This window comes from Anopheles arabiensis, chromosome 3 (assembly GCF_016920715.1).
Source record: "Anopheles arabiensis isolate DONGOLA chromosome 3, AaraD3, whole genome shotgun sequence".
Taxonomy (NCBI): domain Eukaryota; kingdom Metazoa; phylum Arthropoda; class Insecta; order Diptera; family Culicidae; genus Anopheles; species Anopheles arabiensis.
The window spans coordinates 54956404-54972906 of NC_053518.1; the positions used below are offsets into that span (position 1 = coordinate 54956404).

The window sequence follows — 16503 nt, forward strand, 5'->3', positions numbered from 1 at the left end:
TGCGATTGATTCGCTTACGATCGAAGAAACGATGACAATATGCGACAATCCTTTTTAGTTTTGTGAATGAGCCTACTCTCTCGCATAGTTTGTTTATAAAACTTTCCTCTTTCACCATACATGTTAATGTAGTTTTCGTTTGTTTTTCTTCTTTCGCTGTCTCACAAGTGTTTCCTGACTCTATATTTTTAGGCCAATGTTCTGGGTCTTTGACTAGCCAATCTGGTCCATGCCACCAAAGCTTATCCTCAACAACCTCTGCGGGATTTCTACCTCTCGAAACCGCATCTGCTGGATTATGAATCCCAGGCACATGCCTCCATTCAAATTTTTTTGTTGCATTTTGTATTTCTGATACTCTATTCGCCACGAATGTTTTCCAAAGACTTGAAGACGATTTCAACCAATAAATTACTGTGCTAGAGTCTGTCCAACAAAATGTTTCGTATTGATCTTCTGTGGCCCTTTTGAGTTTCACCAATAGCTTTCCTAATAAATGAGCTGCGCATAGTTCTAATCTAGCTATTGTGTGTTTTGTAGCTAATGGAGTGACCTTTGATTTCGATACAAATAATCGCGAAACTATTTCTTTTCCATTAGTGCTTCTCACATATACGCAAGCTCCATAACCCTCTTCAGAAGCATCACAAAATCCGTGTATTTGAATATTACGTGCTCCTACTATCGTTACGCATCTCGGTACTTGTACTTCTTGTAAATGTGTTAACAGCCTCTCAAACACTTCCCACTCTTGTCTCATTTGCTGTGGAATTTGTTCATCCCACCCGTATGAGTCACCATTTTCTCTTTTTAATGACCAAACTCTTTGCATGAATTGTTTTGCTTTTGCTTTAACTGTATCCACAATCCCCAATGGATCATAGATTTTTGCGATTGTTCTTATAATCGATCTTTTTGTATATATCTCACAAGTTTCTGGTTCACTAATTTTTACACCTAGAGTGTCTAAGATCGGATTCCACACAAGTCCTAATGTTGATACTGCACCCTCTCTTGACTTCAATTCAATTACCCTTTGTACATTATCAATTTCGGTTTCAGATGGTAATATATGGGGACAATTAGAAGCCCATTTTCGTAAAGGAAACCCACCCATTGCTAACGCTGCCTTGGTTTCTTCGCACAATTGTTTTGCTTTATTCTCTGAATCCGCACCAGAAATAAAATCATCCACGTAAAAATCATTTATACGCGATGCTGCTAGTGGGTATTTTTCCTTATTGTCTTCTAGCACCTGATTTAGGGTTCGTATAGCAAGAAATGGCGCTGATGCCGTTCCGTACGTTATTGTATTGAGCTCATATGTTTTTATTTTTTCGCTTGAATGTGATCTCCAAAGTATTCGTTGGAACTTTCGATCCTCCTCATGAACCCACACTTGTCGGTACATTTTTTCAACATCACCGACCACTGCTATGGCTCTACGTCGCCATCTTATTAAAATATCCGTAGTGTCTTGCTGTATTGTTGGACCTACTTTTAATATATCATTGAGAGATCGACCATTTGACGTTTTGCACGATCCATCAAAAACTACACGACACTTTGTCGTGGTGCTATCTTGCTTGAAAACAGCGTGGTGCGGCATATAGTAACCGTCACTACTATTTTCATTTTCTCTGACACTCATGTGCCCCAAAGTAATATATTCCTGCATAAATGCTTCATATGCTTCCTTCACCTTCGGTTCCCTCTCAAATCTTCTCTCAAGTCCAATCAGCCGCCGTAAGGCTACTTCCTTGGACTCTCCCAATTCCCTCTCCGCCTTGAGTGGTAATCGCACCACATATCTTCCATTCTCATCACGCCTTGTTGTTGCTAGAAAATGATATTCGCATTCTCGTTCCTCAACGTTCCACAAATTCTGATCTTGAACTTCTTCGATATTAAAAAAGGAGTTCATCAAAGAAGCTATGTCGTTTTCTCCCCCTTGACTAACAATTGTGCATGCCATTGATTGATTTAAATTATTATGCTTATATGCACCACTCACAATCCAACCTAATTCTGTTTCAAGTAGTGTTGGTAACTCATGATCAAGCTTTATCTTTTTTGCCTTTATCATTTCAACAAAGGTGTCTGCCCCGATCAACATATCTATTGAGCCCCTTTCATAGAATGTAGGGTCCGCTAATCGAACATCTTTTGGTAACTTCCAACCTCGTACGTCCATTGTTTCGGATGGTAAATCGGTAGCAATTTTTGGCAAAATTAAAAATTCTAAGCATATTGTGTACTCAGTGGTGAGTGATCGAATGGTACCCACAACTGATCCTGCAACTCTCATAACCCGTCCGGCAAAATGAGTGTATTTTTTGAGTGATTTGAGTGACGCTGTCGAAATACAGTGTCTCTTCGACGAATGAGTTACACCCTCGCGCGAGCCCTCCCCCTCCACACCCGTAACGCACGGTGCGCTCTGCAGTTCTCAATGTGTTTGTGTTCTTTCGAGCCATGCTACCAACACATCAAAAGCTTCTTGTTTTTCGCTTTCTTTCATGCACTTATTCTAAAACTAAACACAAACACTGTCATTTTTTATTACATTAAACACTTTATTGAAACATAAAGTACACACTAAAGTACACATTCAGAATCCTTCATACTCACGAATGACGTCATACCGGGTCGAGCCAGGCTGCGGGAAACTTGTCGACAATCTGCGTTGCCTCTGTTCAGTAAATTCTTACCTGTCGATGCATGCACTGCATGTGCGTCTGTGCACACTGTTTATTCACTGCACACTTTACCAAAACACACCGGCGTACGAGACTTTGAACGAAATGCGCATCAACGCACAAACACTGCGCGCGGGACTTAGAACGAAACGCGCACAACCATCTCCGGCAAAGCGTCGCGCTGTACTGGTGGTTTTGTACGCGTAGGAGGGGGGGACATACGGAGCGATGGTTCGATGCTGTAGTGTAAGCGAGACAACACGATGTGACGAGCAGATCCAAGTTGTTGAGCTCGCTGAAAGAAGACACACACATTCACAGACGGCTCGTCAAAGCACGGTATTTGTATTGGTGTTAGTGAAGCGCGCGTGTAAAACAGAATGCGAACTCTCATCGCAGCTCGTTTCTCCGTGCTTCCTCAAGCTTCCTCATACCCCTCGGCCTGAATCACTCAAAATTTGGGGTCTCATTGTTTGCGTGGAATAGCTCCACCCACACCAGCTATCTGTTCACTCACGCGGGCTCTCTTCAATCTGAGTTCTTGTGCCACTCTCTCCGTGATGAAATTTAATTGAGAACCGTTATCGAGTAATGCTCTCACTTTGTATGGCTGATCGTTAACATCTAGAATTATAATTTGCGCGGTAGACAATATAACTGTTTTCTTCGAACAATTTGCTTGAGCCGGAGCAGTTAATCTTGACGTTGACGGAACCACTTCCACTTCAGATAATCTTCCTATCTTACACAGTTAGGAAGATGGTGCTTTCTTTTACACTGCTGGCACACATACGTCGATCTACACTCACGTGCTGAGTGTCCCCTTCGCAAGCAATTAAAACATAAGCCATGTTTTCTTACTATCTCCTCTCGATTTATCACTGACGCTCTTTCGAATCTCTCACACACATGCAAAGGATGCTGTTCGTTGCACAGTGGACACTTGAGATACCCTTTAAATGTATTGTTCGTTTGCTGTACTGGTAATGCCACATTCCTAACATCTCTTCTCGCCTGCCTCCCGGTCACCATGATCGAATTAGCCGAATATTGATTGCAAATATTTTGCGCAGAGCTCTTTAAAATGTTCACTCGCTGTTCCAAAAATTCCACTAGATTTGTGAATTCATCTGTTTTGAAATCCACCGAGTACTGCTCCCACGCCACTAAAGTTTTACTGTCTAATTTGTAAAACAATAAACTTGTCAACGGAATGTCCCACTTGTCAACAGGCTCGTGCAAACGTTCTAACCCTCTGACTAATCTACTTGCTTCGTTCACGATACGTGCCAATTCTTCCGTCGAGTCGGTTTTCATTTTTTCTAGAGCATAAAATGACTTGAAATATTCCCTTTTTAACACCTTAGAATTATCATAACGTTTTAGCAAAGCTTCCCATGTCACATAATAATTATCGGCCGTTATTTGCATGTGTTCAAATTGATGCGCAGCATCACCCTTAAGCGCCGATAATAAATATTGCAATTTTAACACTTCAGGCATTTCTGTCGAGTCATGCACCATAGATGAAAATCTGTCTTTGAACGTAAGCCATTTAGTTATTTCACCATCAAAGCTTGGAAGGTCAACCTTAGGAAGGCGCAGATGATTTTGAGTTCCTGCACTAATAGTTGTGTTAACCTGTGTAGTGTTCAACCCACTCGACGCCCCAGAATGGGAACTATTTTTTAATAAAAATGCCCTTACTTCGTGAGACCGTTTGTTAAATTCACGCCGATCTTTTTGCATGATATCGAACGCTTCCGAATCATCCACCGTTTCGTTGAATGCTTTACGTAATTCCGTGAACTCACTAACCAACTCTTCTAACTGTTCCAACCGACTAGGTATCTGATATGCATCGATGGTTGCATCAAAGGATTTCGTAAACTCTTCGAAATCATGCTCGAGCCCCTTATCACCAACGGCGACACGTAAGTCGCCTCGGCTGCAACGCAGCAGCCTCGCATCATAGGCGACGTCACATTCCGCCTCACCTGCAGCAAACCCAGCACGTCCAGTCAGAGACGCCATCGCTGTGGCCGGCCATTGCTATCGCCGGTCATGGCCCTGCCGGCGCAAAGTTTCATCGTGGCACCACCGCCACCTCCCGGCAGGCGTAGCAGCGACGCTACAACCCGAGGACAGCGAACGCGGCATCATCGCCGCCGCCCCGGGACAACGGTGCACCATAGCAGACGCTCCCGAGGACAGCGAACGCGGCATCATCGCCGCCGCCCTGGGAACATGAGCGCAGCAGCATCACGGGCCCCACTACGTACAGTATCGGACAGAAAGATAGAACCCTGGTGTTTTCAACGCACCATGCACTTGTTTTGCCACGTTACTTGTGTTTGTGTGTGTGTGTGTGTGTGTGTGTGTGTGTGTGTGTGTGTGTGTGTGTGTGTGTGTGTGTGTGTGTGTGTGTGTGTGTGTGTGTGTGTGTGTGTGTGTGTGTGTGTGTGTGTGTGTGTGTGTGTGTGTGTGTGTGTGTGTGTTTGTGAATGTGTAATGGTGTGTGTGTTTGTTTCAAAAGTAGGTCGTTTCGGATAGTTTTGTTTGTAGTTTTTTGTGTTTTGGGTTAGGTTTTTGATGTAATAAGCAGGACCACTGCCCTCGCGATCAGTGTTTTTTCGATATAATAACAATTTTACGGTCTTCGTTCGCCGTGGTCTTCTGAAGAGGTCCGGTTTTTTTTGCGCGTTTCGGTTGTCCAAGCGCGTTTCGGTTGTCTAAGCACGTTTCGGTTGTCCGAAGCGCGTTTGCCACAAAAGTGCGCGATCGTTCCATTACGAACTCGATCGTTTTGCGCTTAATGTCAGCAGCTGCCATTCGCTTTATCATATGGCGCTGATAATCGGTACAATGTTTACCTCGACCCATTGTTACTAACATTGCTTGCTTGGACCGTCAAGAACGGGCTGATTAAAAACTTGGACACGGCTGATCCTGTGCTCTGCCTGCGTTCTACTTCTATACGCGATGAATTACATCGTTGTCGAGCAGCGAAAACATCGCATGGATAAAAACTATCAACGAGTACGCGAGTAAGCGTCTTCCCTTCAAAACCGAGAACAGAATACTGCCGCGCTCATGAAACAAAACGCCCATTGAAAAGAACAACTGCGCACCAGCTCAATACACGCACCAAGTTTTCCAAGTTTTCCACCAAGTGCAGAGATGCACGAAGGCCTTTCAATGGCGTGCACTGAAAAAACACCTGTGAGGGAATGCCGAGTTCATTGCTATTGTGCGCGTTTTCATTTCGCACCGGTGTCGCATTCACATTCATGAAACAGCACACCTGCGTTGTCGTCCGAGGAACAAGCGCTGCTGTCGATGCAAACTTTAGGTTTTATCCAAGTGTAAACGCACGATGTTTCACATGATAACACACATTATCAGAATACTTTCAACGCAATATGACATCATGGCAAGCTACGTTTTTCAGACACAAACCCGCGCACTTGCAAATACACATTAAAAAGCACACTCTCTTTCTACTACTACTACTACACTCACTCACTCACTCACTCACTCACACACACACACACACACACACACACACACACACACACACACACACACACACACACACACACACAAACACAAGTAACGTGGCAAAACAAGTGCACGGTGCGTTGAAAACACCAGGGTTCTATCTTTCTGTCCGATACTGTACCATCGGTCGAAGGGTGTCACCACGCTGGTATTCCGTTGTGGAATACCACCCGCGTCGGTTCGACCCTTCGGTTATTAAAAGGGGGAGATGTTGTGGATAGACGTGCCGAGCCCTGGATTCGCCGTAGCAGTTGCGCTGCTGCTGGTCGACATCCAGGAATCGACACTGCGCTCACGCACACTACCACGCCGCACTTAGCGATGCGCGCTAACTGTGTGCAGAGCGCACCTAACGCAGGAGTGTGGTACAGGCTACCGGTCGAGCAGGGCTCCCGGTAGGGCTCACGGTGCGGCTCGTGCGCGCGGCCCCAGGCATCAATATATTGTGTTTTGTATTATTTAATATTTGTAATAAAGGAGTAAATAGTTCCAAACATAAAACAAAATGAGCATGTTTTCTCGCTCTGTTTGACCCGACAGACAATCAAAACAGATAGAGAGTAGAAATGCGCGTTGCGTTCCGAACCTGCCAGGTGCGATCCGTTCCAGCATGCAAGCATCCGGACCGCGATCCTTATTTTTAACCCAAGCAGGTTGTTTGCGCCTATGAGTAGGCAATCCGCTAGACGGATCTAAAATGTGTATATATTGGTGATAGACTTAGGATTAGAATAGGATTAAGGTGTTTTTTTTTTTTTTTTTTTTTTTTATTCAGAAAGAACGGCTTCGGCCGTATTGCTTAATGTTAGAGTATAATAATACAATTCAAATGATTGCGAGACATTTCCTTCTCGCAATTATGGAAGGACACCTTATTCCGGGTGTGCTCGGACAGTGCAGATATTATCCAATCCAAGTCCTTCTCGAATGGCCTATTTTTTCGTAGCAGGGGTCGAGATCGTGAAATCCGTCGTCGTCCAATCCAGTTTGTTTTGTGAAGTCCATTCGTGGCAGGGGTCGAGATCGTGTTGTACGTTGTCATCCGGCGTACTTATCCGGGTCATCATATGGATAGTCTTGGAGTTTTCGAAATATCCATTGCGGGTTCGATCCAGTCCGTTTTGAATAGTCCAGTAAGCGTAGCAGGGGTCTTTATGAAGTTTAGTTTCCAACGCTTTCGAGTGACGGTATTCATCTAGCATGTTTTTAGGAACCTTTTTTTACGAAGGACCTTGTCCTAGCCCTTGGGGAGGATCTGTGTGCCGGGATCGAGGGTTAAAATCTTTGCAAGGACCTCATCCATGCAAAGATCTTCTGTCTCAAGCCGTGCCTGAACCTCCAGCCATACACATCACGCACATTCATTCATACATTCACACATACAGTCATTCATCACAAGCAAACTAGCGATTTACAACATGTAGCACAAGGACAAACAAATGGAGTATGGATGGGTAACATTACTCTTCCGGCCAACCAACCGATAGCAAGCCGTCCGACGATGACAAACGTTCGCACCCCGACGGCACAAACCCATGTGCGAAAGCGCATGTCAACACAGACGACCAACAACCGCACAGCCAGCCACAAGAGTCTTGCCTTAGGGATGTCACACAGTTAAACCGTTAGCTCTGCAGAACCCAAAGATAACCCTTAAGAGGCTCCAGTCCGACCCAGCCAGTATATCCCGGATGGGGATACCAGGAGTTCTTCCCAGTTTCTCGACTGCATCCAACAAAGTGGGTCGTGCAGTCTCGTATTCCTCGCAAGACCATAGAAGATGGTCTATGTCGTGAAATCCAAGGCCGCAGCCACATGCTTTCGTGTCGACCTGTCCTATACGCTGGAGATGTGCGCCCAATGCGAAATGATTAGACATAAGTCTAGACATCATTCGAATGAATGCACGCTCTCCAGAGATGTCGCGGAACCAAGGTATCAAAGAAACTCTAGGAGAGATCGAGTACAGGAACCTCCCAAGTTCATCCGTGTCCCACAAGCTCTGCCAGCGTGCAATGCAGAAAGCTTGTGGGGCCCGTAAGAGCTCGTGAGGGAGGATGGGTCTATCGTAAAAGGACCCTTCCGAAGCACCCTTCTTGGCCAAATGGTCTGCTTTCTCGTTTCCTAAGATGCCGCAATGAGCAGGCAACCATACCAGGGATATTCGAAACGATTTTTCAAACAGGGAGCTTAGGACTTTTAGAATTTCTTTTACAAAATAGTCTGGGCTCTTAATAGCCTTCACGGATTTTAATGCTTCAAGAGCACTTAGGCTGTCTGAAAAAATTACATACTGATCCGGAGGGCATGCACTTATCAACAGTAAGGCATAAAAGATTGCGGCGAGCTCCGCTACATAAACTGAGCATGGTTGGCGTAATTTAAAATATGCTTCGGTACACGTGTTGTATACACCAAAACCAATGCCCTGCTCTGATGAGGATCCGTCAGTGTAAAAATGGTTTACATTTGGTTGGCCATGTCTTTCCACAAAGATGTTGGGAATTGTCATCCAGCGAAGATTATCAGGGATAGTTTTAATTGCCTCCTTCAACGAGGTATCTACACTTAAAATGGAACTGTAGGACTCTAATAAGCTGGCACAGATTGTATTTTGAGATGTTCTAGGGTGCACCTGTAGAGAAACAAAATCACGATAGACCTCCATGATTTTGCATTTAGACCCTATCTCTTGCAGTGTTTCAAAGTTCTCGATTATCAATGGATTTGATACTGTAGAGCGGACGAAGAGGCGAAGCAATAGTAGCTCAAAACGCAGCTTTAGCGGCATCACTCCGGACATCACTTCGAGTGACATGTTGTGAGTCGACTTCATGCTACCTAGTGCGATTCTAAGACAGCGATACTGAATCCTCTCAAGTCGGATTAAATGCGACTTGGCTGCCCAGTGGAAGCATATGCAACCATACTCCAAGACGGACAGTATCGTTGTCTTACATAGGTTAAGGACGTCTTTGGGATGGGCACCCCACCAGAGTCCGGTAATCGTTCTGAGAAAGTTGATTCTTCTTGTACATTTCTGTACCAGATAGTCAATATGTTTCCTCCATACATTTTTGCTATCAAACCAAACCCCTAGGTATCGAAAAGATCTGGCAATGGATATCTTTTTACCATATAAAAAGATATCGACCTTTGGGTCAACCAAATTCAAGCGTCTATTACTCTCAGTGTTGTAAAAGAAAGAGAATATCAGCATTTCCGTTTTCTCTGGAGAAAACTCGATACCTAGGTTTGTGGCCCACACTTCTAAATTGTTGAGTGTGGTTTGCAAAGGACTTTGAAGGTCGGCGATGCTGTTGCTGGCGACTGAAACAACACCGTCGTCCGCCAATTGCCTAAGGCTGCAGCCAGGTGCAAGGCATGTATCAATATCATTCACATAAAAATTATACAACAAGGGGCTCAAACAGGACCCTTGTGGTAGTCCATAGTAACTGACTCTCCGAATTTTCATGTGGCCATTGTCGAAATTCATTGCCTTTTCCGAAAGGAGGTTGAATAAGACGTTATTCAGTCTTGGGGTTAAGCCCGCAGATTCTAACTTTTGACACAGAACATTGACTGATACTGAGTCAAAAGCCCCCTTGATGTCAAGAAATACCGATGCCATCATTTCTTTACGAGAATGAGCCATCTCGATTTCGGACACAAGCAGCGCCAAGCAATCGTTGGTACCCTTGCCTTTGCGAAAGCCAAATTGGGTACTTGACAAGAGGCCTTTGGATTCAAGCCAATTGTCCAATCTAAAAAGAATCATTTTCTCAAATAGTTTTCGCAAGCAAGATAGCATTGCTATCGGTCGATAAGAATTATAGTCTGATGCCGGTTTGCCAGGTTTCAATAAGGTGACTACTTTCACTTCTCTCCACTCCAACGGGACGGTGTTAAGCTCCAACATAATGTTGAATAATCTCAACAGCCGTTTCCTCGCCAGATCTGGCAGATTATGGAGCAATTTGTTCCGAATCTGATCCAGTCCTGGAGACGAATTATTGCTCGAGTACAAAGCAAGCGATAGCTCAACCATTGTGAACTGTGAATCCATTTGCGGATCACTCCCATGAGCACTCTGTTCAAATGGTGGTGCTTGAGCAAAATCAGGGCAGACTTTTTGTGCAAATGGCTCTAGCCATGCCCCAGAAACCCTTTCGCTCTCGTTTGTTGCTTTGCTGTTGCGCATCCTCTTCGCCATGCTCTGAAGCTCCGTTAGCGAAGTGGAAGGCTTGAGGTTTTTGACATACCTCGGCCAGTATGACCTTTTTTTTGCTTTAAGCAAGTTTTTGCACCTACGCTCCAGGCCTCTATAATGGATGTATAGATCCATGGAGCCGGTGTCTCTATACCTGGCAAAAGCCTTCCGCTTCGCTGAGAATGCCGCTTTACAATCCGCGTCCCACCAAGGAGTGGGTGGTCTTTTAAAAACCCTTGCCTGGGGGGGGCGGCCTCGTTTGGGCACCGAGGGCGCACTCGTTTATCGCCATAACGAGATTTGTGTACTCCTCATTTACGGAGAAACTGGGTTCTACGCGGCTTAGCAAAGCGGTCATTTGGTCGCCGTATTTCGTCCAGTCGATGTTCCTCGTTAAGTCACAATTAACGGGGACTTGATCGACTGTGCGACTCCTCTTGATAATCGAGATCTTTATTGGCAGATGGTCGCTGCCAAGCGGGTCTTGGATTACCTTCCACATAGAATCCAGCCCTAAAGACGATGAACAAAGAGATAGGTCTATTGCGCTGGGTCGTGCCATAGGTGAGGGCACCCTAGTTGCTTCGCCAGAGTTTAATATTTTTATATTAAAGGTAATATTTTTATCGGGTGAGAGCCAAGTTTCGCTTAGGGCAAATGCGTTACAATTGTGTTGCCCTATCAATACTTTAAAAGAGTCAATTTTTCCCAAAAAACTTCTGCAGTTCCATTGTAGTATAGTGGTCATCGGAGGCGTTAATCATCCAAGCGGACCATCATACTGAGACATGGCCATTTTGATAACCATTGCCTGACCATTCCTCTTAGGAAAGGAAATGCCAAAGGGATTAGCCCTGATAGGGGTTCCGGGAGGGAAAGGGAGTCTAGGAGGGATTGTAAGATTTCTGTCAGGCTTGGGAGGGATTGCCTGGAGAAGGATCTGGGTTCACTGGGGAAAGCCAGATTGCTAGGATTGGGAGGGTTACGGGAAGGTGGACGAGTACGAACATCACGTGGGGGCATGGGACCCTGGGATTGGCGGTGGGTCGCATCAACGTGACGTCGAGGTGCCTTTTTAGGGGGAACAGTTTTGTTTTTCCGGATCCTTTTGATTGACACCCTCGGTGTAATCGATCTTTTCGCTCCTGTTAGAGGGGCCAGATTGGGCAACGGTTCATTACCCTCAAGAAGTGAGAGTGTATCGAACGGATTCACTTCTGAGGTTTTCTTCAAAACATCGGCGAATGACCTCTTTGAGTTATAAAGGACGGCTTTTTTATGCTCGGCCTGCTTTTTGCGGTACACTGAGCAAGTAGACACTTCGTGCCATTCCTGTTTGCAATGGACGCACTTTTGGGTGTCAGCCTTGCATTCTGCCGTAGAATGCGGTCCTTTGCACTTACCGCACCTAACAGAGTTGGTACAGTAAGGCTCGGAATGCCCAATCTGGCTGCATTTAGAACAGGTAGCAACCTTTGTAACAAAGGGTCGCCGGATGGGTACCCGTAGACACTCAAGGTACAACGTGTTCGGCAGTACTGCACCCTCGAAAGTGATCCGGAGTGAGGAAGTCTCACGGAACACCTTCTTTCCGTCAACCATTTTCGAAGCGTATAGTTTTTTCACTTCGAGGACCTTGACACGAGGCGAGGATTGATAAAGGAATGCCCCTTGTCCGTACTGAAGGATATCCTCTAAGGGGTATTCAAAGTCATCTACCACACCGATGACTTCCACCAATCCACCGGGAATATACACCCGGTAATCCTCCGTATAGTCCGGATCGGCCACAATTGCATTGGCCTGCACCCGGTCCTTTGCGGTGACACGCAACTTCTTTGGATGCAGTCGGATGACGTCCAAAACACCCGGGTATTTTTTGTAGATCGATCTAACGTCAAGCGGCTTGGTACGAGGCATAAAAAAAACATTATGTGCCCCGTTAAAAGAAGCATGATACGTTTTGGCCCTTGAATGTACATTCGCTTTAGCAGAATCATCTCGCGATGTTGAAGCCAAAGGTTCATGTAAAATCTTTTTCTTCGCCATCAGCCCTGGGTCAGAACTTTTGCGCTTCACTGTAATGAAGCCTTCATCAGATTCATCTATAGGCTCCGCCTCCATGGGAGAGCCCGAGCCAACAATTCAACTGCGTGGAGGACAAGGATAGTAGGATAAGAGAGGATCACTTACCAAACACAGGACAAATGAGAGGAGAGCGCGCTCTTCAAGATACGAGCGCGCGAGATGCGAACGCACAAAATGCGAACACAAGAGATGCGTGCCGTACGCACCTGTATTGTCGCTCAACACTCTCAAACGGGTAACACACGGACAATCACATACACTACACACACTTAACACAGTACACTACGCACTGTACAATTATTACGCACAGCAAGCACAGATCGCTTCACGTTCAACTAAGCGTACGTAAATCTTCGTGTGTGTATGGTGGGGTCAGTGGCTTGACTTTGGCCGTAATCATACACCTGGAGCGCGTATCGAGAACGTCCGATTCGCTTCGTGGTTGGCGACAGAATGAGGATTAAGGTGTTAGTGAATTGTAAATATGTATAATAAATTAGTCTTAACGTAACCACCGCGATGTTTGGAAGTGAACCGATCAATCCGAAAGTGAATTGGTTGTGAGCTAGAGAACATTTGGTCCTATCGAACCGGATTTGGAAATTGTGTTAGGTACAGTCACAATTTATAAAGCGTGGGTGAAGTTTCGGTAGAAAATCGTTCGGCTGTTTTGTGATTCACTCAAACATGTTGATGGTGCGGTGACCCTTGTCAAACAGGGATAAAGGAAAGTTAAGGCCAACGGGGGACAAGAGCGGACTAAAGAAAAAAAAGCAATTGCAAAGACGTTAAAACGGACTGTAAGACGAGATTGTAATATTATTCGAGTTTGATTCTGTGCACCTTGTGTGAAATTGTGCGAACTAAAGCTTGGCTTAGTCGGTCATTGACCAGGAGTTTAGGAACAGCCATCGCGATTAGAGAAGTGAGTGCGCAAAGTGGTAGCATTTGTGTTCGTGTGAGTGCTGGTGAACTGTGAAGTGCGTTGAGTGAAGGTGCGCACGCAGCGGTTTGGCTTGATAGGTCATTGACATTGTAGGAGTTTAGAAGTAGCCATCGTGATTCTCGTAAATTGATAGCGTTTGGATTAATAATAAAGTGGTTTAAATAAAGCAAAATGCCTGCGGACAAAAAGGTTACGAAACTAACAAAAGTGTATAAGGACCGCCGTACGTGGATGGAGGAATTTGTGGATTTTGTGGATAACTATAAAGATTCTGAACAGCGGGTAGAACTACAAAGTCAATTGAAAGCGTTAGAAGTAGCGAAGGATGCGTACGAAGAGGCGAGGGAAAATTTGCTTATTGAAGATGAAGAAGCAGATGAAGTGCAGATGCGAAGTGATAGAAGGGATTTCTTTAAAAAGTTTCACCGTGTGAGAGGGTTTATCATGGATATGTTGAAGACTGATGAAAGTGTGCAGCCGATCGCAAGTAGCACGATGGCGAATACGACTACCGCGAGTGTTAAAATGCGTTTACCAAAACTCGAGTTTCCGACGTTTGATGGTAACATTACCCAGTGGGTAACGTATAAGGATCGTTTTGTGTCTTTAGTGCATGATGTGGCTGAGCTACCGGATGTAGCCAAACTTCAGTACCTTTTAGCTTCGCTGAAGGGAGAAGCTGCACTACAGTTTGAGCATGTGCCGCTGGAGGAGAAAAGCTACGCGTCAACCTGGGACACCCTGTTGCAGAGATACGACGACAATAAGCAGCTGCGAAGGGAATATTTTAAAGCACTTGTTCAGCTGGAACCGATGAGTGCCGCAACGTCATCTGAATTAACCAGAATTGTTAACGAAACACGACGACTGGTTCAAGGAATGAAACGGCTGGAAGAACCAACGCAACATTGGAACACACCGCTCACGACACTGGTAATGTACAAATTCGATAACACCACACTAATTGCGTATGAACATTTTGCAGTGGAAAACAAGACCGACACCTACGACCTGTTGATGGAATTCTGCGAGAAAAGGATACGAATTCTAAACAGCACAGCGCTTCATAGCATCGGTGTGATCGGGACAAGGTCAGCAACAAAGGCATACCAGCGGAATCGTTTGCCTGACCAGAAGATAAACAGATTGCCGCACTCATATGCTGTCACATGCGCCGCCCAGTCTTCATACAATGACAAAAGGGTTTGTCCAGCATGTAAGGCAAATCACCTCTTGTTGGAATGTACGACGTTTGAAGGTATGTCACTTTTGCAACGGGAAGGGTTGGCGAAGAAACACAATTTATGTTTTAGCTGCTTGAAGGGGAACCATCAAATAAGATTTTGTCGGAACGAGAGTAAATGCAGTCATTGTCACGGCAAACATAACACGCTGCTTTGCAAACGACAGGAAGCGATCCAAATGGCAGCACAGGCATCACAGGTAGAGCAGCTTACACCCAATGGAGAAGAAACGACAACGATTAATGCGACAACCAGAGTATCAGGTAGAACTAGAAACATGGTGTGGTTGTCAACAGCACTGGTATGGATACGCGGAAGTGATAATGAAGAGTTACCAGCTAGGGCGTTGCTAGATCAAGGATCGCAGTCTAACTTTATTACTGAACGACTGGCACAACAACTAAAATTGAAGAGATTGCGAATGTCCAGACCGTTATCAGGAATTGGTGCAGTGGCAGTTACTGCAACCAGTATGGTTTCTACCAGCATTAGATCACGTGTTTCCGATTTCCAAGCAGGATTGCAATTTTTGGTGTTACCGAAGGTTACATCCGACTATCCGAGTCAGATGGTAGAAGTCAATCGATGGAACATACCATCAGGTATAGCCTTGGCAGATCCAACGTTCAACAAGCCAGAGCGAATTGATATTCTAATAGGAGCCGGCTTGTTTGCAGAGTTGCTGGGTGAAGGAAAAATAAGGTTGGCGTCATATCTTCCTCGATTGCTCGAAACAAAGTTAGGTTGGATTGTCAGCGGGAAAATGACAGAGGCTATTGAGGACAATTTCAACGAAAGCATTGCGGGATGTGCGATAGATGATGATTTTATTGCTGCAATGGAAAGGCTAGTACGATTGGAAGATATTCCTGAGGAGAAGATTTTGTCAACAGAGGAGCAACTGTGTGAAGAATGGTATGATAAAACAACACGACGAAATGAAGATGGGAGATATATAGTACAGTTGCCAAAGAAGGACAACTATAAAAGGGAAATAGGAGAATCATATGAAATTTCTCTAAAACGATTCGGAGCAGTAGAGCGGCGAATGAAGAGGGATACATGCTTGAGCGAAGAATATCATAAGTTTATGGATGAATATCTTCAATTAAGTCACATGACAAAGGTAACCGATGAGAGGAACAAACAGAGTATACAATACTATTTACCTCATCATGCCGTATGGAAGCTAGACAGCACAACTACCAAGTGCAGGGTCGTGTTTGATGCTTCGTGCAAAACAGACAGTGGAAGGTCTTTGAACGATATTTTGTTGACCGGACCTCAATTGCAAGACGATCTTGTCTCTATTTTATTGCGCTTTCGATTTAACAAAGTTGCAATGGTAGCCGATGTCGAGAAAATGTATCGGCAGGTGTTGATAGATGAGAAGGATCGAGAACTGCAGTGCATTTTTTGGCGATCACATGAGTCAGAGCCAGTGGGTACATTTAAACTAAACACTGTCACGTATGGAACCGCATGTGCCCCGTACCTGGCAATAAGAACTTTAAGGCGAGCCTTTGAAGATGGTGAGAGTGAATTTCCGGCGTCAAAACGATGGTACAACGATTTCTACGTTGATGATTTGATTTCGGGTGCCGAATCTGCAGATCAAGCAAAACTAATACGACAAGACGTGGTCGAAATGTTGGCAAAGGCAGGATTTAAGCTCCAGAAATGGGCTTCAAACATGGTAGAAGCATTAAAGGGAATTCCAAAGGAAGATCTAGCCAAGACAGATGTGCACGT

General features: G+C 45.0%; 2 protein-coding genes across 6 annotated transcripts in view; one reads left to right on the plus strand and one right to left on the minus strand.

Moving 5' to 3' along the window:
* The window catches only part of LOC120900210 (serine/threonine-protein kinase meng-po), a 320097-nt gene that overhangs the window by 213191 nt on the left and 90403 nt on the right, over nt 1–16503 (minus strand). The window lies entirely within an intron of this gene.
* Nucleotides 13679–14525, plus strand: LOC120901065. The gene is made up of 2 exons (XM_040308770.1): nt 13679–14440; nt 14493–14525. The coding sequence occupies exons 1-2, from the start codon at nt 13679–13681 to the stop codon at nt 14523–14525; spliced, it is 795 nt and encodes a 264-aa protein (XP_040164704.1).

What these genes read in the sequence shown, in the direction of transcription:
- LOC120901065 (XM_040308770.1), top strand. Translation starts at nt 13,679, where the DNA reads ATGCCTGCGGACAAAAAGGTTACGAAACTAACAAAAGTGTATAAGGAC. An exon ending in ACACACCGCTCACGACACTG is followed by an intron (nt 14,441 to 14,492) that starts GTAATGTACAAA and finishes AACATTTTGCAG; the next exon opens with TGGAAAACAAGACCGACACC.